The sequence below is a fragment of the Hemiscyllium ocellatum genome, chromosome 48 (assembly GCF_020745735.1).
Source record: "Hemiscyllium ocellatum isolate sHemOce1 chromosome 48, sHemOce1.pat.X.cur, whole genome shotgun sequence".
NCBI lineage: Eukaryota > Metazoa > Chordata > Chondrichthyes > Orectolobiformes > Hemiscylliidae > Hemiscyllium > Hemiscyllium ocellatum.
The window spans coordinates 7282065-7306862 of record NC_083448.1 but is presented as its reverse complement, the minus strand read 5'-3'; the positions used below and the strand labels follow the sequence as shown (position 1 = coordinate 7306862).

The 24798-nt window shown below is 53.3% G+C and overlaps 1 protein-coding gene across 1 annotated transcript; it reads right to left on the bottom strand.

Annotated features, from left to right (window-relative positions):
- Window positions 1-1344: 1344 nt before the first annotated feature.
- On the bottom strand, window positions 1345-24318 carry gpat4 (glycerol-3-phosphate acyltransferase 4). Its single transcript, XM_060856739.1, has 11 exons — window positions 24243-24318; window positions 22832-23129; window positions 18041-18115; window positions 15729-15818; window positions 13951-14044; window positions 11437-11552; window positions 10657-10712; window positions 5795-5880; window positions 4501-4629; window positions 2980-3059; window positions 1345-2457 (listed from the first exon to the last, which is right to left on the bottom strand). The coding sequence occupies exons 2-11, from the start codon at window positions 23119-23121 to the stop codon at window positions 2349-2351; spliced, it is 1125 nt and encodes a 374-aa protein (XP_060712722.1). The 5' UTR covers window positions 23122-23129; window positions 24243-24318; the 3' UTR covers window positions 1345-2348.
- Window positions 24319-24798: the final 480 nt, after the last annotated feature.

Genomic DNA, 24798 nt, shown 5'->3' with positions numbered 1-24798 from the left:
ACCAAACCTCCCAGCTCCCAGTGTACACATGTGGTCAAAGTGATGTGCTTGGAGAAGCATGTGCTGAGAGGCACCGGTTCAAATCTGGGCTGTGCATTTTCCAAGTTCATTTTTTTTCCAACAACCAGAATTAATCTGACGATTAAATCCGTTTGCAAGACCGTCTTCAGTCTTGGTACATTGACAACCCTCAGTGACAGAGAAATCCTCCCACTCTATCTATCACACAGACCATCTCACCCACTGCAACAACGTGGAATGGGGACGTGCTGTGTAGTGCGACATCTCTCTCTCTCTGACTGGTCTCATTAGCAATCATTCTGCATCTCCAAGTGCTGTGCAGCATCTCAGAAGGTTCAGCAAGGCTCTCCATTATAGATCGAGCGAAGCACCATCCTGTGTCTGCCAGGTAACCACCCCACCTTGCTTTTCAACCTCCCTGTGTCCCAGTGACCCTCATCATTCTCACCTCACCCTCCAGCCACCCGTTCTTCTGCCCTCGCCTTTTATTTGAACTTTGGTCGAGACTTTGCCCCATCCTCAGACCGGGCTTTCCTCCTAAGCTGGAATATTTTGAGGAAATTTCATTCCATTAGAACTCAGCTGGATTTCAAGTCACGCTGTCCCCAGCAGTCACCTTATTGACCGTGTGCTCAACACAGCCCATGACCTCTTTGATGCTGTTTCCGTTTGTTCACCAATTCTCTCTTCCCCCCTGAAGATCAGAAACTCTTAGTTTGTCAGGCCGGCAGCTGACCCGTTAGGCAATCCAAATACTTTCCATCTTCTGTCCCTCCTGCTTGGTACACTTTCACCACAACAATCGCCCAATACAATTTTCTGAAGAGCCTGCCACTCCCTCAACTCAATTCTACTGTTGTCCCATGCCTTATCATCTCCTGCTTTCTCGAACAGAGGGAGTGTCGGATCAGAATCCAGCGAGTTTTGGTAGATGATTACTCAGGCAGCCAATCTCTGCCTACTTCCCCATGTCCCCATTTCTGGCCATACTCCAAACCCCATCAGCTCCAAGGTCTTCGTCAGCCTTTTACTGAGAGATGGATAGCACAGAAACACTTCCCCTGCAGTGAGCAAAACTTCCACCCTTTTTTTTCGCCGGGTCATTTCCTGCTAGGCTTGTACTCTGCAGTCAGTCCAAGATGGACCGGAATGGCCTGTTTCCACACCGCAGAGATTCTGAGAATAAAACGTCATTGGTCGCAACCTCTGGCAACTGCTGTTGCCTATGACCCTCCCCTTCCCAATTGTGTCTGAACACTCACTCTGCTCCCCGGCCTGGGGCTGAGTGATACTGAACCCATCAGGGACAGTCTGAAACATTGGTAAACTCAAAAGTGATTTATTCCAGTCAACCCCCACCCCCACCCTTTCTGAGGCCACTGCACGCGGTTCAGACAAGCGATTTGACAACAGACCGAATACAAGTCGAGATTGCAGACTGTTCCACAACAGCGGTGACGTGGAGGCAGACAAGACCCTTTTGTCAAACGAGGAAGGTTCCTTTCATCCTGAAACGGACTCGGTTCCTGATGTCCAGAGTCGGCTAGGCGACTGAGCGACGGCCCGGGGAGGACCTGAACTGGTGGGTGTGTGCAGGGGACACGGTCATTCCTGACAGCTCACCTCAGACAGAGCACGCTGAGGACAAAGAAATGGCCACCCTTTCCGTCCACTGTCTGTGGCAGTGCGGCTGCTCTCCTGGACACAATCAAACAGTTAGTCAACGTAAAAGTTTAAAAATAAAACAAAGCATGCAAGTACACATCTGAAAAACGAAGAGGTGGGGGGCAATATACAACGAAGACACACTTGGACATGCATCGGAGAGTCTCTGACAAATGCACCCTGCCCTCTTCCGAGTCATTTCTGAGTTCCAAAAGTTTCAGGCCTCAGCCTCTCAACGTGGTTCGAGCCCCCTTCCCACCTGAAACGGCTGGGACCCTGCGAGCTCAAACTCCCAGGGTACGACCAAGTGGCTCCACTGGGGCTGGAAGGAGACTGGGGCGTTGCCGCATCATTCCCCCTGCGATCGCTCCCCACCTCGTTCTTTCCTCGAACGAACGGCGGGCACATTCACTGGTTTCCCTTTGACGGTCTCAGGTGGCAGCTGCTCAGAGCCTTTGGCAGATGTCTCTCCCATGTGGCTGACTTTGTAGTATTCGTTGGCGCGAGAGAGTAGAGAGAGAGAAGAAAAAAATAAAATAAAAAGCTACTTTGGGACAATTCGGTGCCCTTTGGTTCATGATAGGCCAGAGAGAGAGGGCTGAAGCTGTGCCCTTCTGTGTGCCCACCTCCTGGCAGGCGCCGTGAGTCCCACAGGGGAGAGTTCATGACCGGCTTCTGTCCTTGTGGTTCCCCACGATCATCTTACTGTAGAGTTTCTGCTGCTCCTCTTTGTAGGTGTCCTTGACTTTCTGCCTCTTCAAGCCACCGTCCCTGAAAGACAGAGAGAGGCAGCGGTGAAAAGCGAGAGGTCAGCTGCTGCTCCCCCCACACCAGCAGCAAGCACGCCAACATCTCTCGCTCGGCAAAGGAGGAGAGTGTTGCCTCTATTGTTTCGAGGGGACACTCGGCCCAGTTTCAGTCCCCTTACTCAGCAAGGAGGCCCTTGCATAGCAGGAAGTTCACCCAGCGTTCACTAGCTCACATCCAAAGTCCAAACCTTGTCTGACTGAGACACAGCAGACTGGGCTTCGTGTGTACAGTGAGAGGAGATCCCTTTGAGGGACACAAGACACGGAAGGGGATTGACTCAGGAGAGATACAGAGATGTTGCTTCCTCACGTGGGGTCGACTAGGACGAATATTCAACATAATTCATTAGGGTTACTCAGACCATCAGACGGAACAATTCCATTTCATAAGAGACATAGACATGACTTGCTGTCTTTCAAGGGGGACAGTAGCAAGACCATTGTGCTTTCAGAACCAGGGAACAACTGGAAGAGTCGGACTTACCACAATAAATCGACAAGACCACCTTGTCGGGCGATCGCAGCTTTCACTCGGTTTGCAAAGTGCACCGCATCTTCATCTTCCTGTAAGACACAAACCAAGTCAGTCTTTCACTCACTGCAGATACAGTACACGCCAGACTGTTTCTGTACAGTCAGTGCAGATATAGTACACGCCACAGAGTGTTCCTGTACAGTCACAGTCGGTGCAGATCCAGCTCGGTGTTCCTGTATAGTCACTGTCAGTCGGTGCTGACCCAGCTCAGGGTGTTCCTGTACAGTCAGTGTCAGTCGGTGCTAACCCAGCTCAGGGTGTTCCTGTACAGTCACTGTCAGTCGGTGCTGACCCAGCTCAGGGTGTTCCTGTACAGTCACTGTCAATCGGTGCTGACCCAGCTCAGGGTGTTCCTGTACAGTCAGTGTCAGTCATTGCTGGCCCAGCTCAGGGTGTTCCTGTACAGTCACTGCTGACCCAGCTCAGGGTGTTCCTGTACAGTCATCATCAGTCGGTGCTGACCCAGCTCAGGGTGTTCCTGTACAGTCATCATCAGTCGGTGCTGATCCAGCTCAGGGTGTTCCTGTACAGTCACTGTCAATCGGTGCTGATCCAGCTCAGGGTGTTCCTGTACAGTCACTGTCAATCGGTGCTGACCCAGCTCAGGGTGTTCCTGTACAGTCACTGTCAGTCAGTGCTGATCCAGCTCAGGGTGTTCCTGTACAGTCAGTGTCAGTCGGTGCTGATCCAGCTCAAGGTGTTCCTGTACAGTCAGTGTCAGTCGGTGCTGGCCCAGCTCAGGGTGTTCCTGTACAGTCACTGTCAGTCAGTGCTGATCCAGCTCAGGGTGTTCCTGTACAGTCAGTGTCAGTCGGTGCTGACCCAGCTCAGGGTGTTCCTGTGCAGTCACTGTCAGTCAGTGCTGATCCAGCTCAGGGTGTTCCTGTACAGTCAGTGTCAGTCGGTGCTGACCCAGCTCAGGGTGTTCCTGTACAGTCAGTGTCAGTCGGTGCTGACCCAGCTCATGGTGTTCCTGTACAGTCAGTGCTGACCCAGCTCAGGGTGTTCCTGTACAGTCAGAGTCAGTCGGTGCCGGCCCAGCTCAGGGTGTTCCTGTACGGTCAGTGTCAGTCGGTACAGATCCAGCTCAGAGTGTTCCTTTATTGTCCAGCTCTCAGGGTGGCATTCTGTGTCCAAGTCCCACACACCAACAGGGCCCAGAGTTCTCCTGAGCTTCGATCAGCGTTTATCATTCCATCCACGTGTGTCAAACAGCATGACCTGGCGATGTGGTCACCCAGCTGGCTGACACGAGTGGGAGCTTTCAAGGTCGTTCACTGACTGTCAAGTGCTTGGGAGACGTGGAACATTGGCATTCAGTTTCTGTCCCCGCGCAGCATCCTTCGTCCCATTCTCTCACACACACTCAGGACACAGTCCCACTGTCCTTGCGCGCGCGCGCACACACACAGACAGACACAGACAGACACAGACAGACACAGACAGACAGACAGATGAAGCAGGGATTACCTGGCGGGTCATGGGTGGCAGGTACCACACGCTGCAGACCACAGCCCAGCTGGTCATCATCCTGAGCAGGTAGTTCACCATGCCGTACTTACTGCTGTTCCAGAACGCTTCTCCAAACCGAGGATCATACTGTCAACAGGAAAACAGGACAACGGCACATCAAGGACCAGTGCACACAATCGTCACAATCACCAGACAGAGAGCTGACAGCGAGTTCATGTCGTCGCTCCTTGTGCCTTTCCTGGTCTCAGTAGAAGTGAGCCACTGTGAAAGCAACGGGGCTCTCCCATGCTGCAGGAACTGGAGGCGCCCTTCATCCACAGCCTGGACACTGCTCAGGGGCTGATCCTCTCCAACTCTCCAATGAGGAGAGGCCTGCACTGGGAGAATACTGCCACCCCGTGGGCACAATCACTAACTGCACCGACCGATAGACTGCCTTCAGCCAATGCTGCTGCTCTCGGGTCTTCCCCGAGGCCCTGCATTTCTGTCTGCCTCAAGATTTGAGACACACTTGCCTCACTCTCAACTGCAACAAGCTCAAAGGGGTTTCGGGTTCCAACAAGGAAGGAGTGCACAGCGGGTTTACTCGGTCAGACAGCAAGGAAACAGACCCTTCGGCCCAACATGCCAAATACAATCCCAAACTATACTAGTCCCACCTGCTTGCTCCTGGCCCATATCCCTCCAAACCTTTCCTGTTCATGAACTGACACAAATGTTTTTTAAGCTTAACTGTGTTAACATCCATCACTTCCTCTGGAAATTCATTCCACACATGAATGACCCTCGGGGGAGGAGGAGGGGCAGAGGAGGAGGGGAGGGGGGAGGAGCGGACGAGGAGGGAGGGGAGGGGGAGTTGGGGGGAGGGGGGTAAGGGAAAGGGAGGAGGGGGGACGGGGGCGAGGGAGGAGAGAGGGGAAGGGGTGTGGAGGAGAGAGGGGGAGAAGGGGGGGCGGAGGAGAGAGGGGGAGGAAGGAGGCGGAGGAGAGAGGCTGAGGGACATGGAGGAGAGAGGGAGGAGAGGGTGGGGGAGGGGGTGGAGAGAGGCGAGGAGGGGCAAAAGTGGGGGGAGAGGGAGAAGGGGGCAGAGGAGGGAAGAGGGAGGAGGAGGAAAGAGGGAGGAGAGAGGCGGGGGTGAGGGGGAGCGGGGAGGAGGAAGAGGAATAGTGCGAATCCTCCTGCACAGGGCCTGATGAGAAACCCCAGGAGTATTGGATCAGAGACTCCACAAAGGCCGAGTTGAAGGATGAGAGCTGTGATGGACCCAGATACATCCCAGTCATGCTCTTACCTTAATGGCGACAGGGTAAACTGTGGCTCCAATCTCAAAGCTTCCCTTCTTAAACATCATCACCGAGGTGTTATTGATACATGTTCCTGCAGAGACAGACACACAGTCAGGCAGCACAGCACAGCACACAAGTCAGCCAAGACCTGCCATCCCAACTAACGCACTGATTACATGTTCCATTACCCCATCTACCCAGCGAGCAGGAGGGCTTGGCGTTCTGTTGCTTGGCATTCTCTCTCTCTCTCTGGACATGCAACTCGTGAGCAAACACTGCCTGAGGCACGATCATCGGGGTGCACGGTCTCAGTTTCAGCTCATCAAAATCCACATTGTCTTTTGTTTCCTTGTGGTTCCTTTTCAAACAGGGAATTGGGTGGCGACCTGAATTCAGTTACGCCCGAGATCTCAGGTCCCTGACTGTCTTCATTACTATCAGACACCATTGTGGAGATGACACGTGTACCAACTGAGTCTTGGCTAGTGACTCCTTCCCCATCACGCAGCTTCTGAAGGGAGTATTGTCCTGTGAAAGGGACATTCTCCCAGGGAGGTTACACCTGAACAGAGACATTCCAATTTAAGCCAGGGAGTGAACCCCGGAGAGGAGGTGGGAAAATAAACCAAGCTTGAGCACCTCAGGATAAATTCAGAATCCATTGTACTGCACCAGCACTTACTCTGTCCGTGCTCTGACAACAGTCTCTTACCCCAAACACGGACCTATACAGTGATAGCCAGTCTGCCCATGCTAGCTGTGTGAAGGAACCACCCAATGCCATTTCTGCTCCCTGCCAAGAACCCTGTAAATACTCCGTTGCTGAGGGAAGCTCATGTTGAACACTGAGCAGTCAGCCTTTCCACAGCGTATGCCAGATCATCAGCACAGGCCGACTCAGCCACAAATAGATCTGATCTCCCTCCCGCCTTGGTTCCTTTCTAAGTTATCCCCAATCCCTGACCTTCAGCGAAAGCAAAACCCCCAGGATGCTGGAAATCTGAAACAAAGGTGCCAAGTGCTCGAGGCACTCAGCAGGTGCATCAGTGGGAGAGGGGAAAAACAGAGTTCACGGTTCAAATCCAGAACAACACCAACCCGGGAGTCAGACCAGACTCCAAAATGTTAGCTGTGTTTCTTTCTGCACTCAAGCCGATGTTGTTTGGTGTTTACTGTGTTGGCAGTGACGTCTCGTTCTTGACCTCACCCTAGAAGCAAGGAGAACAGCCCTTCTGTACGCAGCTCCCCCCGAAACAGAGTTCCCTCATCCCTTGTCACTCACAGCACTTGCTGCACTCTGACCTTTCCCCTCAAACTATTTCTGACTCCCCCAAGCACCACCTCTCTTCTGTGCTGTCAGCCGTGTCCTGCCGAAATGTCGACTTCCCTGCTCCTCGGACGCTGTGCTTTTCCAGCGCCGCACTCTGTCTGCTCGGACCCTCCAGGATCTGCAGTCCTCACTCTCGCCTGGCCGTGACCTTTGTCCCAGACAGGTTCAAGTCCAGTCCAGCCCAGTCCAGGCATGACTGCAAGGTGCTCACCCAGGACAGGGACTGGCTTCTTGCCAAACATGAAATGGCCCACAGCAGACAGAGACGGACTCTGGACGAGTCCGGGGGGATTCACAGACTGAAACGTTCAAAGAATATCAGGAGGAACACTGCAAGACCAGGTGGGCCAATGGGCTGAGGAGTGGCAGATGGAGTTTAATTCAGATAAACGTGAGGTGCTGCATTTTGGGAAAGCAAATCTTAGCAGGACTTATACACTTAATGGTAAGGTCCGAGGGAGTGTTGCTGAACAAAGAGACCTTGGAGTGCAGGTTCATAGCTCCTTGAAAGTGGAGTCACAGGAAGATAGGATAGTGAAGAAGGCGTTTGGTATGCTTTCCTTCATTGGTCAGAGTATTGCGCACAGGAGTTGGGAGGTCATGTTGCGGCTGGACAGGACATTGGTTAGGCCAGTGTTGGAATATTGCGTGCAATTCTGGTCTCCTTCCTATCGGAAAGATGTTGTGAAACTTGGAAAGGTTCAGAAAAGATTGACAAGGATGTTGCCAGGGTTGGAGGATTTGAGCTAAAGGGAGAGGCTGAACAGGCTGGGACAGTTTTCCCTGGAATGTCGGAGGCTGAGGGGTGACCTGAGAGAGGTTTGCAAAATTATGAGGGGCATGGATAGGATAAATAGGCAAAGTCTTTTCCCTGGGGTCAGGGAGTCCAGAACTAGAGGGCATAGGTTTAGGGTGAGGGGGGAAAGATGTAAAAGAGACCGAAGGGGCAATCTTTTTACACAGAGGGTGGTACGTGTATGGAATGAGCTGCCAGAGGATGTGGTGGAGGCTGGTACAATTTCAACATTTAAGAGGCATCTGGATGGGTATATAAATAGGAAGGGTTTGGAGGGATATGGGCCGGGTGCTGGCAGGTGGGACTAGATTGGGTTGGGATATCTGGTCGGCATGGACAGGTTGGACCAAAGGGTCTGTTTCCATGCTGTACATCTCTACGACTCTATGTTCCTAAGTGATGCACGGATTCAGGGAGACAGGGGGTTAGATCGAGCTGCCTCAGTGCTGAACTCCCTGATGGTACAGGCAGGCAGCAGTAGTGACTGAGCTGAGGGAACAATATCAAATGTCAGATGGCAAGAAACGTGCCAACATGAATAGGCTGTTGAATTCACTTCTGCAGGCAGCAGTTAGCCCAGAGAGAGTGCCAAGGTTAATTGTGAAACAAGAAATGAAGGGAGCTGAAAGGTGGGAAGAGGTTTCCTTTTGTACTGGAGCGCAGCACTGGAGCCTGACCTTTCAGGACAGACAGACACACTGCCCCCCTCCCCCTCGCTCTGAGTGTCTCTGTAACAGAAGGCAGTGCAGGTGGGGGAAAGTGGCAGGTCCAGCATTGGGGAAAGATTGTCGGCTCTTAAGGAGACAGCAATGTGGAGTCGATAAAAGGACGGTGACCTTTCGGAGGAGCCGAATGGACGCCATCTGCTCTGATTCTGGATACTGGTAAACGAAGCCAGAGACCGGTGGTGAAACAGCCCCGCGTGCACTGTCACCCCATTCCCAGCTGAGAACATGGCCCTCACTCTCCCAACAGTGTGTGTTGAGTCCTGGAGGGGAGAGTCCCTACTCTTGGAGTCAGGCATTGGGAGGCTGTGTCTCCCTTTGCGATAGCTGAAAGTCTCCATCAGTGTTGGGGGAGTTCTGCTTTCACTGGGAGGAGGTGGACCTCAGTGCGAGGCAGCCATTTGAGGGAAGGAGGGAGAGTAGGAAATCGCGGGGTGGGGAGGTCACTAATTTCCCATTGAAAAACGTCACTCACTCAGCAGAGAGTCAGTACATAGGCTCGTCCTTTCACAGAGATGTTCCCAGCTCCACCATCGGGGAATCTCGGAGGGTCTCTCTCCAGATGGTGTGTGTGGACCGACAGAGAGCTGTATTAGCAAGAGGACAGCTCAGGCAGCACTGCACCATCTGGGCAGGTCCATCACCAGCCTGACACCAGGAGTGACACACAAACACCCTCCACTCTCCTTGTGGGAATCACACCCCAAAAGCAGCAGCAGCAGCGGGAGCCTCCCATCAGGCTGGGAGGGCAGCTGTAACCCTGCATTTCCTAACAGCCTGGTTTCCTCGTGTCGCTGGCCTTGGGTGTGAGTTCTCAATCACAACCCTTATTAGAGAGCCCAGACTGTGCAGGGAATGGCTGCGACCAGGGATGGGCGTTGTAATAAAGCCAGCCATTGCCATCCGTAATCAGCTCTGACCACGTGTGCGGGGGAGCCCTGCTTTCTCAGTCTCAGACATTGTAATGAAAAATGAATGAAAGGCTAAAAACAGGACAGGTAAACGCCAGCAGGGCTGACTCACTGCACACACATCGCTGCATGAATACAGCACACAAGGGTGGCCATTCAGTCATTGTGATTACGTGCTGGCACTCGGAATCAGCGCTTCACCCAACATCACCCCGCCCCCCCAACCCCTCCTTCTCCCTGCTCTCCTGTCATAATTCAGGGCAGTATTGGACTCCCTCCCGAGAGCCTTGGTTGTACCTGCGTCCCCCTCGTGCACTCTCTGGCGTGAAGGTATTTCTCCTCCCCCCGTCCCCAGTGCTAAAATCCTCTCGCGCCTTTTCATGATTCCAACACCCACCCCCCTTCCCCACCAATCAACTCTGTCCTGACCCCTTCCAGATACTGAAAGCCCCGAAAGACTCTGCACTCAACTTCCGCCAAGGAACGTGGTCCCCAGTGGTGCCAACCTCTCCATCCAACTGCAGTCGCTTATCTCTGGCACCATCCTCGTCAGTCATCTCTGTGAACATGCTTTCCTCATGTGCGTTGCTTGCAACTTGACGCAGTCTTCAGGTGTGGCTGAAGCCGTGCCTGCCAGGAATTGAACATCACCTCCTTCCTCGCGCTATCCCGTGTCCTGTTCATCATGCCGTCTGCTTTCGGAACTATTCTTGGACATCTTTTCACTCCCCCTTGGAAAGTTGTGCCCTGGGTCTCGTCTTGCCTCATTCTCCCTCCTTCGCTTTCACCCATGTCTCTCTCTCTGACACCTGTGTGCCCACTGCACTGACACCCTCACAACACACCCAAGGTTCTGAGACCACCCTGCCAGGGTCAGTCAGACCCAAGGGCAGCTCAGGCATGCAGCACGACACTGAGCACTGGACAGGAATCCAATTGGGGAAAATTCTAGTCTGCACAGCTTTGCAACGACCTCTCCTTCCCCACGCAGACATCAAAGCAGTCTATCAGTTCGCAGTGTTGCTTCTCGTCACGTCCCATTACCAGCTGCTGCCAACCAGGAGACAGCCCGTGGTCCCAAACCGGTCAGAGCACCAGCACGTACCTTCTGGGAAAATCAGGATTGGGAGCTTGGCCTGGTCTCTCACATGTTCGCTCAGCCTGTAAATACAAAACAAGCAGGGTTGGCCTTCGCCTGAGATAACCATGCGTATTCCCCTCAATGTTCTGGCTCATCACTGCTGGCTCGGTCAGCATTTATCCCCCTAGCCCCTAACCGCCCTCGTTGCGAGGGTGAGCTGCCATCTTGAACCACTGCAGTGCCGTGTGGTCAAAGGGCTCCCCACACACTGCGCCCTGAGGGAGGGAGTCCCAGGATTCTGACCCTGAAGGGACGACCGATATATTTCCGAGTCGCGGACGGTGAGGGGCTCGGAGGGGAACTTGCAGGGGGGGTGGTGTTCCCACGTACCTGCTGCCCCTTGTCCTTCCCGATGGAAGTGGCCGTGCGGTTTTGGAAGGTGCTGCCTGAGGATCCTGGGGGAGTTGCTGCAGTGCATCTTGTAGACTGTGCTCACTGCTGCTCCTGAGCGTCGGGGGGTGGAGGGAGTGGATGTTGGTGAATGCAGGGACAATCAAACGGGGGCTATTTTGTCCCTGGACGGTGTCGAGTGTCTCAAGCATTACCGTCCAGGTGATGACCATGGCGTGGGCCAGTCAGACACATTCAAAAGGAAGTGAATGTTTTTTAGTCAGTCCCCCATCTCCCAAATCCCAACGGGAGACCTTACTCAAGATTTTACTTTGCACTCCATGGATAATGCTATCCCAACAGGAATCTGTAGGAGGAATCAAACCTCTGGAATCATTCTTCCTTGGTTCTCACCTTCGTGCGACGAGGTTGCGATCTCTGACCTCTGACCTTTCGAACCAGATATGAGGACAAGCTTTGACCATGGCTCTCTGAATGACTCCCATCAGCCCTCCATGAATCTGGCCAACCTGTTATAACACACAGAGGCTCAAGCATTAGTCCTAAGCAAGGTTCCCATCTGGTGGGGCTCCTAACTTGGCTCTGTCCCCCAAATCACCTTACACGCTGAGTCACGACAAATAGCCCCCTCTCTTCTTGAGTGGTGTCTGTTTCAGGAAGAAGGGCGATTGGGGTAAAGCCGGACCAGTAAGATTAACATCTGTGGTCAGGAAACAACTGGGGACAAGTCTGCCAGACAGAATCTACATCCACTTGGAGAGGCAAAGATTTGTGAAGGATTGTCAGCACAGCTTTTGGAAAACGTGTTTCCTTCATCTCTTGCTGAATAAATTGGATTGGATTTTGAGGAAGTGAGTCGATGAGGTTTCTTGACGTGGTCCGTGTGGACTTCAGTTGGTTTTTGACAAGGTGACGAGGTAGACTGACCAAAGGAGAAAGCGAGGACTGCAGATGCTGGACTTTCAGAGCCGAGAGTACAGCAGGTCAGGCAACATCCGAGGGGGCAGGAGAATCGACGTTTCGGGCAGAAGCCCTTCATCAGGAATGAGGCTTGTGGGCCGGTGGGGCTGAGAGGTAAATGTGAGGGGTGGGGGGGGTGTTTGGTGGGGGTGGGGTGGGGGAAGGTCGCTGAGAAAGCGATTGGTGGCTGAAGGGGAGGAAGAAGGTCAGAGAGGAAGTGATGGACGGGTCAGGAGGGCGTTGCCAAATTGAAGGCTTACGACTGGGATAATGTGGGGGGGAGGGGAAAACGAGGAGGCCATTGGAATCCACACTTGTCCCATGTGGTTGCATGGGTCCCAAGGTGGAATATGAGGTGCGCTTGGGATCCGGGGAAATGGGATCCTAGACTGGCATTCTGGCAGGAAAGCAGAGGGTGACCCTCTGATGGCACCTGGAAGCCTGTGGTGGGCTGCAGTGTCTGGTGCTGGGTCCCTGGCTGTGTGCTATGTCCATTCACAACCCAGACATGAATCCAAGATGGAGGACCAGGATCTTTGCCAATGCCATCGGGGAGGTGGGGAAACAGCAATGAGGAAAGCTTTAGACCAGGAGGACCGAGGTAAACAGAATGGTCCGGTCCAAGGGGCTGAATGGCAGCCATTGCACTGTGAAGTGACGTGTTTTGGCAGGATTAATCAAGGGCAGGAAGCCCAGACTGAACAGCAGGACCCGCAACAATGACACAGCCACCTTGGTGTGCATCTCCACATCCTCCTGAAGGCACCAGCACAGCTCGATGGAGCGGGGAAGGAGGAAGATGGGATAGCTGTCCACCTGAGTGGAGACAGAGAGTTCATGTTGGAACTGTATAATAACGCTGGTCAGGCTAGAGTACTGCCTGCAGTTCTGGAATCCACATTATCGGAGCGATGTGACTGCATTGGACACGGGGGAGTGGGGTACAGGAGATTAACCAGGAGGTTGCCTGGGCTGCAAAGTTTTAGTTATGAAGAGATGGTACAGACTCCATGGAACACAGGCAACATGACTGAGATTAGATTTTTCAGATTAGATTCCCTGCAGTGTGGAAACAGGCCCTTCAGCCCAACCAGTCCACACCGACCCTCCGAAGAGTAACCTACCCAGACCCATTCCCCTCTGAGTAATGCACCTAACACTGTGGGCAATTTAGCATGGCCACTTCACCTGACCTGCACATCTTTGGACTGTGGGAGGAAACCGGAGCACCTGGAGGAAACCCTTGCAGACACAGGGAGAATGTGCCCAACTCCACACAGACAGTCCCCCCCACCGAGGGTGGAATTGAACCTGGGACCCTGGTGCTGAGAGACAGCAGCGCTAACCACAGAGCCAAATGTCTAAAATTACGAGGGATTTTGAAAGTGTGGATAGGAAGAAACATTTCCCCGTGACAGAATGACCAAGGCCACAGACTGAAGGGAAGGGGCAGGAGGGAGATGTCGGGAAAACATGGTTCACCCAGAGGATGGAACTCGCTGCCTGTCAGGGTGGGAGAGGCAGAAACTCTTATCCCATTGTAGAGACCGTTTAAACGTACATTCGCAATGCCAAGACAGACACGGCTGTGGGCCAGTTGCTGGGATCTGCGATCAGTCTCGTTTGGTGTTTGTTTTTGACCATCACTATCTGAGGTTACCACAAAGGACTCTCCCTCACAACCTCTCCCCGTCACCTGAGGCACAATGACCCTTGGGTTAAAGCACCACCAGTCGCCTCTCTCGAATGAGACAGCAGCCCTGTGTTCCGGAAGGGCTGTGGTAGCTTTACACCTTTAATAAGACTGGCTCGTCGAAAGCGACTGAATCCCACCATCATTTGAGGGCAATAAAATGCACGCTTAAAAGACAACAGAAAATTCCAGGACTGCCCGAGAGACGTCACCGAGAGAAGGAGTGAGAGGACCAGCGCTGACAAAGCACTCACCATAGCGTAGAAGCCATCACTGGCCAGGATGATGACATCGATGGGGGAGGTGTGGTTGGCGACACAAATGCCTCCGTTTTTGGGCCTGTTCTCACTGCCGGGCAACAGGAAGAAGAGGAATAATTAATCGGTTCTCCCAGAGGGCCGGAAAACCTGTCCAATTGAATGTTTCCAAGGGGGCAAGCCTCGGACAGGAGTCAGGAGTGAAGGAGGGGAAAGGGTTCGGTTGCCTGGGATGGGGATGAAGAGTACCTCACGCGGAGGGTGAGGGTGGTCAGTGCTCTGGTGCTGATTATACCTAAGACAGGGATGGACAGATCTTGGTCTCGGGCAATCAGGTGACTGTGGGGAACAGACGGCCAAGACCACCCAGGGGATGAATAGTGAAGCAGATTTGACAAGACCAAATCACCTCCTCCTCCTGTCCCAATTTCCTCTCTTCCTCCACCCAGCTTTCTTCAGCTGCGCGAATGTTTCGCCTCCTCATGTTCGGAACGCGATCTGATCCGATGCTGCTGCCCTTGTGGGGTTTTGATTGTACTGAACTCACTACAACTCGTGGACTCCCTACACAGTCCCAGGAGGAACCACGAAATGGAGGGGGGGGATTGGGTGGCATTCCTGACCTGATCGTTTTCCATGTCAAACGTATAGCTACCTCGGACCGAACCTGGTAAAGATCATTCCACCTCAGTGATCTCTCACATCTACACTCTCCTCAAAGAGAGCAGGGGGAGGTCGGTGGGAGGGGGTGAGGGGGGTCCAGAGAGGGAGGGAGTGAGGGGACCCCGAGAGGGAGGGAGTGAGTGATGGGGTCGATAGAGTGAGGAGGTAGAGAAAGGGAGCGAGGGGTCCAGAGAGGGAGGGGGTGAAGGGGTCAGGAGAGGGAGTGAGTCGGGGGAGGTCAAGGAGAGAGTGGAGGGATCAGGGGAGGAGGGAAGAAGGCAGTGAAGGGAGTTGAGACAGGGAGGGAAGGGGTCAGGAGTGGGAGGGAGGGGTCAAGGAGAGAGTGGAGAGGTCAGGAGAGGGAGGAAGTAAGTCAAGAGAGGGAGCGAGTGAGGGAATCAGGACAAGGAGGGAGTGAGAGAGAGGGACAGAGGAAGTGGGGAAAGTGTCAGGGAGGAAGAGAGTGAAATGGTTGGGAAAGCGAGGCAGGCAGTTCAGGAGGCCAGGACAGGAAGGAAGGGAGAGTAGATGTCGGAGTGTGTGTGTGTGTGTGGGGGGGGGGGGGGGGGGGGGGGGGGGGGGGGGGGGGGGGGGGAGAGGAAAGGAATGAGTGGATGTGGGAGTTGGGAGAGGGACAAGGTGAGTGAGGGAGGTCAGGACCGGGAGGTGGTTGGCAGAGGGAGCGAGTGGGGAGGGAACGGGAAAGGGAGTGCGGGAGCGAGCGAGGAGGTGAGGAGAGTGAGTGTGTGCGGCAGTGCTGAGTTGGGGGGGGGGGGGGGGGGGGGGGGGGGGGGGGGGGAAGGGTGAGAGAATGGGAGGTGCTGGGTCGAGGAGGCAGGCACAGAGCCAGTTTATTCTCAGGAGGAACTGATATACACAGCTGGAAAATGTCCACTGGGGCAGCTGATTTCTATAAATAAAATATATGCCTAATTTAGAAACCACACGAAAATATAAATCTGCAACTGAAACAAGCTGTAATCCGGGCCATGGGAGGAATTATGTACGACGTTAAGACATTTCCGCCTATCTCTGATGCCAATGATGCCTGATCATGCAGAAACCAGCCACGCGATGAAAAGCAGCTTGCATATTCAGCGCACCATACAGACCTGTCGTGGTAGTGAATAATAGCAGTCAGGGCCCGCACACAAATCCGGTAGCACATCAAATGTACGTGCTTGCTGAGAAAGTCTTTCAACCTAGACAAAACGGAGAAGGAACAGTGCCAAACTTGAGAGTGCGCCCACACAAAGACAGAAGCTACAGTCTGCAAGGCACAAACGATGTCAGTAACATTCACCAAAGCGCCTCAGGGGCTTGTTCAGAATTTCACACGTTCTAGTTCCCAGTGCAATGGTTTCGCTCCCTGGGCTCTGGCAACGGGTCTCATTGTTGTGGGTTTTTTTTTTAAAAAAATGGAGCGACAACTCAGACAGAGAGCCCAGGTTCCAACTGGAAAATGCAGCACCCAAGACCGAGTGAAAGTGAACACCACAGATGCCTCATCCCACCACACTGCTATTCTGTTCCAGCTCCCAATCACAGTTCGGCGGTCTCACCCGATCCCTTCCAGAGTGTCACGGTCTTCACCAAACGCAAGCTTCCCCCAAAAACCAGCAAATGAGAAAGGGATGGAGGACATGGATCAAAGGAGGGAGCGCTTGGGCGGCAGGGATCACAATAAAGCAGGTTCCACCGAATCAGAAGCACTGCATCGTTGCAGGACAGGAGGCAGAGCCACAGTGGGTGTCCCGATGAATTTATACCGATCTCCTGTCCTCTCCCTGTAACCCCTGCACAAAACATCTGTCTTCAGAACCACCCAATAGAGCCTTGTGAATGCCTCAACTGAGGCTGCTTCTAAGCAGTGCTTTCCAGACCCTCGCTCCACGCTGGGGTGACAAAGCTTTCCTTACATTGGCTTCTTTTCATTCCCTTCCTGATTTTTAAAAAAAAAAGCTATTGATCTCAACCTTGAATATTCGTCCCGGTAATGACCCAACCCTTGGCGATGAAGAATACCCAAGATTCACCTCCCTCGGGAAACAAAGGATTCCTCCTCACCTCTGTCTGAACTGTGTCGTGTCAGAGTTCTCCATCACCTCCCTCCTCTTGTCCCCATTAACAGAGCTGGGAATATTGTACCTTTCAGGAAGCACTCTCCCTGCAACCTTTCATGCCGAATGTATACATCCAGCCAGGCGTGTCTGCCCCTGCACACCCTCACAAAACATATCCCTTGGTTCATGTTGTCCATCTTCCTCCCAAAATGCATCACCCCTTGCATTTCTCCACAGTGAACTTCATCTGCCACCTTTCTGTCTGGTCCACATTCTTTTCTAATCCGACAGACTCCCGAACTGTTCACAGTGCCCCAACGCTCGGATTCAAACTGCTAACTGGAGGGACAACACCTCCGCTTGCGTCTGGGCAGCCGACAGTCTCGAGAACTCAACGCTGAGTTCTCCAATTCCCCGACACCCATCCCACCCATTTCCCCTGCTCCCCGACCGACTCCCTTTCCAGCCTCTGCTCCACCCTTCCATTCCCCGATCCACCATTCCTTCCAGCTCCCAATCGGATTCATCCCTCCCCATCGACCAACCAGGTGGGAGCTACCAGCTATCCCGACCTCACCCTTCTGCCCCCGGCCTCCCACCCCTCTATATCTGCAGGTCCTCACCCACCGAAGCCCATCTCTAACCAGAAGGAAGGTTACAGCTGAAATGTCAACTTTGCCACCTCCTGACCCTGCCTGTGGTGTCCCCTTTACATTCCAGCATCTGCAGATTTTTCTTGTCTCTGTCAAAGTCGGGATTTCCGCACACTTGCAAACTGGCCCCATCAACCTCTACGTCGCTGAAGTAATTCAGGGAAACCAATGCCTGGGGAACACCGCTTCCTCCCGGCTGTTAATGTCTCCACCGAGAATCCTCCCAAGGCTATTGTGGGACACTTCATGGAGTGCCCTCTCTCAGTCCCCATACACCACATCCACAGCACTCCCCTCATCAACCCTCTCAGTTAATGTTTCAAAACACAAACACACCAGCAAGTTAAACCCTCAGGAAAGGTTATGCGCAAACTAAACCCAGTGATCAGGCTAAAGGGGAATCAGACACCGGGTTCAGCAAGCCTATCAGTTGAGTCAGATGTCCTCAGTACCAGTGACTGTGCTGAGATGACTGGGGAAAGGCAGCGGGTTCGGACAGAGCTGAAGCGAGCGGCGATCTGTTTTATCTGGCCTCCGATCAAGGAGAGGCTCAGCAGACCGACTCTCCAGCTCCTGTGTCAAGACTGAGCACCTGGGCCAGCGTATCGGGCATCGGAGCGCAACGCGGGCCGTGAATGTTCAGTGAGCGAGCGGGTACGGTCAGGAGCCCGACATCACCGACACCGAGAGACGTGTTCAGAAGCTCACCAGCCGTTTGGCAAGTATCCCACCATGGTGGTCCCAATCACCAACAGACTGATGCCGGTAATCGCCAGGGTGACCCTGAAACAGAAACCGCACACGATGAGATTCGATGCAACTCGCAAACATCCACAAAGGTGTTTTTCTCTATACAGTAACCAACAACACCCTGAAGAAACAACCTTGCCTTCAGCACCCTTCACTCTCCCCAGAATGTGACAAACGACATTTGGACAGGTACAGGGAACAGGGAAGCTTTTGCGAGATATGGGGCTAGTTGAGTTTGGGAAACCTGGCTGGTGCAGATGAGTCGGGCCAAAGGGTCTGTTTCCATGCCGTATGAGTGTACATGAAGGGAGCTTCTTTCCCCTGGGTTTCCGAGCTGTCACCCTGATTCGAGTCAGCGTTTTGTCAGCAGATAGACGAAGCCTTGTGGCGGATTGAAAAGTGGTGCCAAGTTAACGGTTTCCTCTGATCCAAATGAAAGCTGTTGCCACGACAGAATGTCGCCCCCAGGTCAGTTGCACAGTACAGGGAATGGACAGTCCCCCCTACAGTGGACCTCAGATACACATCCGTTTCCTGTTCCAGCATCATCCCATACCAAGTCATATTGCCATTGAACTCTCATTCGGTGCCAATTCAGTCCGGCTCCCGCTTTGCAGCTGCCAACTACAGTGTCTGGGGGGTGTATAGCATCCAAATGCCAACACCTTAACTGGGGAAAAGCTCAGGAGGGGAGACTGAAGAGATCCTGGCTCCAGGACGTGGGGAGGTGTTTGACGACGCGATGGGTTTCGACAGAGACAGCACAGTGAGTCCATCTCCAATGGTCGACAGGCAGATGGCACGGATCAAATATAACTGGGACAACAGGCCGCCTGTTCCACTGTGAGTTCTTCACATCGGGAATGCACTGCCGGACAGGCCGGTGGATACAAAACCAACCAGCGCCTTCACACAGACAATGGAGAAACACTATAGCCGGAACGTATCATGGTGGGGGAGAGGGGACAGGCTGGATAGCTTAGACAACCGGCACAGACTCGATGGGCCGAGCGACCTCCTTCGGGGCTGCACTACTGTCTGATTCTACTTTCTGGCAAGGGTGGACTGTTCACAGCCAGATAGTTCTGTCCGCAACTGAACGCGAGAGGCCTCCTGCTCTCGCAGGGTCACTCACTGGCTGGCCAAGAACAGTCAGTCAGTGATTCGCTCGCGAGCTATGTGTCTCCTTTGTAAAGTGTTAGGACCACCGAAGGAAGGGACCGAATTGAGCTTCGAAAACCAGCTGATATAAAAACGCAGCCGACAGCACTGGCTCCTGACTGTCATGTCACAGCAACAACAGTTAATTAACGGGTAATATTTTCACACAGAGGGTGGTACGTGTGTGGAATGAGCTGCCAGAGGATGAGGTGGAGGTTGGTACAATTGCAACATTTAAGAGGTATCTGGATGGGTATATGAACAGGAAGGGTTTGGAGGGATATGCTGCCAGGTGGGACTAGATTGGGTTGGGATATCTGGGTCAGCATGGACGGGTTGGACCGAAGGGTCTGTTTCCACGCTGTACTCCTCTGTGACTAAGCTGTAATCAGTGTTGGTGATTGAGGACCAGTTAACTGTCAGGGGATTTCCGAGTTCACTGAACTGCGGGGAAACAGCTGCTGGTGTTGAAACCGTCTCACAACGAGACAGGAAAGCAAACACCCCCACAGACTGGAGCAAAACCAGACAATCCCCGACCACCCTCTCGTCCACTGACTTCAGAGGGAGGACTCAAGGGTCCAGAGCTGACCGCTCGGGGCAAGGGCAAGAAATGGAAACGATTTGAAACAGAGGACAGCAGGGATGGCTCTGTTCTGTGCTGTCAGGGACCAGAATTCATTACCAGGGAGGGCTGCTCAAGGAGACGCATGTCAAACAGTGCAGTTACAACTGAGCAATCAGGCAACGATCATGGGGTTGAAGGAATGTGGAAATAAGGTGGGGAAAGCTGATGAGACTGTGCAGCAGGTGAAAAGCAAGAACAGGGGGCGAGGGCTCCCTTGTGCACTGTCACTTGTCTGCATTTCCCAAGGATGGTCCACTGGAGAGTTAACCCACTGTGACCTGACATCAGACCAATCCATAACATGAGCACAGACTGCACCTCCCTCTGGCTGCAGAGCTCAAACTCCCAGGTATTGTGTTCCCCCTGCCTTCAGCGGCAGACTGGCCCGTGACCGAAGGTCCAACACACTCCAGTTATCTTGCCGTTTCTGTCAGGCAACTTGCTGATGTGGAGATGGAAGAGCCCCGCACAGGACAAACAAACTACCCAGTCCTTGCACCCAAAGCTCTGTTGGGTGCCAGGTCCAGGTCGCCAAGGTAGTGCAGACTTGAAAAGCTGGAGTAGACCATTCAGCCCCTCGGGCCTGCACTGCTCATTTAATGGCTGATCTCAGGACTGCCTCAACTTGACTTTGCCGCTCGCTCTTTATCACCCTGCAACATGTGGCTGACTTAAGATCCATTTCCTCCTTGAATTCATCCCATGACCAGGCAGTTACAGACCCCTTAGAGAAAAGGCACCCTACCCCTCCAACCTCATTTTCTGTGTTAAATCTGTTACCCGACGCCCCTCAGCATCCAACAATGATGTCTCATTCTGGATTTCCCCACATAAGGAAACATCCTCTCTACAGCCACGTTCCCAATCCTCCTTCACGTCTTGGAGATGTCAATTGGATCTCGCTTCATCCTTCTCGTGAGCATTGGCCTGAACTGCATCATCTTGCCTTGCGAGACAAACCTGTCACCTCTCCTGCTAATCCGGTCAACGCTCCGAGCCTCCAGGGGAATTCCATCCTTCCTCAAGTCAGGGGATTTGAGAAACCGTGCAGTCCTCCTGACCTGATCTCACCCATGTGTGGTATCAGCTCAGCAACAACTCCCTCCTTCTCGACTCCAGTCCATCAGCCAGAAATGCCGAAAAAGCCCATGTGTGTGCCTGACTGGACCCACAGTGACAGGTCAGCAGGAGACAATTGTAATCTGCTGTTTTCTTCAACCCCAGCTGTGCTTTCAACACCAAATCCTCACCATCTGCCCCTTCCTCCCTCTGGAACACTGTCCGGGGACTCAGCCTGCCTCAGTCCCAGCGCGCCGAGACACCTGACCCATTCCTCCCTCACCTCTGCTCTGAGCCACCCCTCACTTTGAACTGCACCCAGATGCCAAGCAGAAACCTCGACTCTTTGCACAATCTTACGCACTGCCCTATCGACAAACCACGTGCCCACAAATATTTCCCCTCTCAATTTTTCCTTTTTTTTTAAAAACAGCACCTCGGTCCCAATTTTGACGCTTCAGTCAGTCAATCCTTGCCATAAGGCGCCAAGTGTCAGTGTCAAGCAAGGTTACCCAATCATTCAACAGAGCACACTGAGGGCTGCTGCATTTCTGGGAGATGTTTCAAATGTTGAAACCCCAGGCTCTTCTTGGAGCACAAGCTGTGGCTCACTGGGCAGTGCGAGCCATCAACTCCTGCCCGGCCTCGCCTCCCTGGGTGGGGCACTAAGGAGAGACCTTACCAAACCTCAGAGCCAACTCCCAGAGCCACCAGATTTTCACTCGGACTCCACGTGAGGTCAGAGATTACTTCAATCGGGACACCAGTTTGGCTCAGGATCCCTTTGCCCTCTGCTGAAGCACTGACCCGTGAGACCAGAAGCCTCACTACTGGTTGCTGCAGCGTGGAACGTTTGCCGACCTGACCCTGAACACCCGGTCGGCGTTTCAGCAGCCTTTTCGGGTCTCTCACTCGCTGGGAAATGACAGCACAGCCACCAGCACTTCCTGGCCGAGCACAAACTCCGGAACGGTCTACAATGGACCGCCAAGCCTGCAGAAAGCAGGGACAGTGAGAGGTGACAGCTGACCCTCACCAGTCCCAGCACGTGTGCGACAATGCTGCCCCTCTAACAAGCTTGAGGTTTTTTTCCCGAAGGGAGGTTGTAAAAGCAGAGGTGCTGAAATGTCTGGAAACAGTTACTTTAACAATGGCAGGGGAACGGCCAGTTCAGATTTCCTTCTCGTTTTAGTTGGAGCAGCTGCTGCTGCAGAGAAAAGCTTCCATGATCCCTGGCTGACCTTTCTCTCTGAAATGGTGGCTCAGTGGGTCGCACTGCTGCCTCCCAGCACCAGGGGCCTGGGTTCGATTCCTGCCTCAGGCAACTGACTACGTGGAGATTGTACATTCTCACAGTGTCTGCGTGGGTTTCCTCACACAATCCACAGGTCAGGGTGGATTGGCCATGTTAAATTACCCATAGCGTTAGGCACGCTAGTCAGGGGTACATGTAGGGCAGGGGAATGGGTCTGGGTGGGTTACTCTTCGGAGGGTCGGTGTGGACTTGTTGGGCCGGAGGGCCCGTTTCCATACTGTAGGGAATCTAATCTAATTTAAAATCTCCCCTGCCTCTAAGAACCAGTGCTTGAATTTACCTTTTGGCAAGGGGGTGCATTTTCGGGATGTTATAGGAATTCGAACAGCTCCTTAGTGGCTGTGTTGAATCAGTTAAGTTTTCCAATCGTTAAGTTGTATATTTTCCATTTATCGTGAATCAACTGTAGCGTCTAAATAAATTCTGTTTTACTTAGAGCTGAGTGGTTTGACCAGCTGCACCGCACCTGGAATATCCCCTTCACATCTGCCTATAAAATAAGGAAACGTCAGGGTCTGGGTAATCTATTTTGAGGGGGGTGAGGGCTCTGGCCTGGTCTATAACACGTGCCAACTCAGATGCGTACCTCAGTGGGAGCAGAAAGCAGTACCGTATAAAGACACCCAGCCCCCAGAGGATGGTCAGGCGAAGGCTGATGTACTGAAAATTATTGTTTGTCCTCGTCATTAAGTTCCACGATTCCAGCTCCTCGGCCGAGAAGCGCTTGGTCACTTCATCGTCGACAATGGTCTCGACGCCCTTCCGGCAAAAGTAGAAGATATCGGACATTTCAAACTCCCGGCTGTCCGGGGCCGTGCTGTCTCCGTTCTGCCGCATCTGCGTGATCTCCTCCTCCAGGGAAGTGGGCTCCTTCATGATGATACCTGGACAGCAAAGACACAGACATGACATTTCGCCCACCCTCATCTCCGCTGAAAGGATAAGGCGGTGCAGAATACCTGGCACACCCGAAATGCTGACGGTCGCCAAGTAAAGCCGAAGTCAAAAAGGAAAGCACTTTCTCAGGAAGTCAGCCTTCTTTCTTTACGCCTCCATCTCTGTCTGCCTTCTGGTCTCCCTGCTCTAGCAAGGATGGTGAAAGGCTTCAGAAAAGGTTCACAAGGATGTTGTCAGAGTTGGAGGGTTTGAGCGACAGGGAGAGGCTGAACAGACTGGGGCATCTATAGTGAGACGAGACAAGGTCTATACCTGGGGTGGGGGAGTTCCAAACGAGGGAGGGCATAGGTTGAGGGTGAGGGGGGGGGAAGGACTTACAAGGGACAAAAGGGGCAACTGTTTCATGCAGAGGTGATGTGTGCATGGAATGAGCTGCCAGAGGCTGGTACAATTACTACATTTAAGAGGCATTTGGATGGGTATATGAATAGGAAAGGGTTGCAGGGATATGGGCCGGGTGCTGGCAGGTGGGACTAGATTGGGTTGGGATATCTGGTTGGCATGGACAGGTTTGGTCTGCTTCTGTTGTGCTCCGACTTGACAACTGAATTGCGAGATTTACCGGGGCTGCCTGTGGTCTTTGCGACTGTTGACCCTTCCTCAGCCTTGTGCCTGTTCAATGGGACAACTAACTCCCCGACAGGGTGGTGCACTTCAGAGACACTCTGCAGCACTCTGAAGCTTGCGTCAGGGGTGAGCCTGGTACCGAGTGATCAGAGAGATGGGGTGGTGTCGTGTGGCACTTATTCCGGGATGAGGAATGCCGAGAGCTGGGTGGGATGGGCATCGCACGCCAACTGAAATTCAATAACACAATCTGCAATTGAAAGCCTGAGGGAAGGATACCTGCCGTCCTTGGCCCAGTCTGACCTACAGTGGCTGCAGAGCACAGCCATGTGGGCTGAGTGCTGACTGCCCCGTGCCAAGGCCTGACCAGCCGCCTCATTTCACCGGCAATTCAGGTTCAGGAGGGTGGGGACACCCACAGCCCCAACACCAAAGGAGCAAGGAAGGCTGCCCTCTCATCAGTCGGCCCTTACCGTTGGAGTTGGTTTTGTAGATCAGCTGCTTCCTCTCCCGGGCTCCCCTTTCGATTCGCAACGTGGCCCACTGAAAGGTCAAGCACAGACAGGATTGCCAAATGAGTTTGCACCATTTAAAAACAAGGGAGCCAGCAGCAACACCGAGCAACAGGAAGAGCTCAAGGCCGAGATGCCTTGGAAAAGAATGATCGACTCAAATGCACCCACACGTTAACATGAGAAACGGTTGCTGCTCTGGGACCGATGAGGCGCCTCTGGGGAATCACGGATAACTACCAGGATTGGGAATGCTCAGCCATTGCCCCGTTTTTCCCTCTCCCTTCCTCCTCACCTCAGGAACGGTGAGGCTGATGACACCTTCCTGACCCGAGACCAGGTCAGACACAGGCTGCTCAGCCCATGGGAAATTCGCAGTTAAATAACCAACCACTCTAGGCAGCACGGTGGCTCACTGGTTAGTACTGCTACCTCACAGCGCCAGGGACCCAGGTTCGATTCCAGCCTCGGGCCACTGTCTGTGTGGAGTTTGCACATTCTCCCCGTGTTTGCGTGG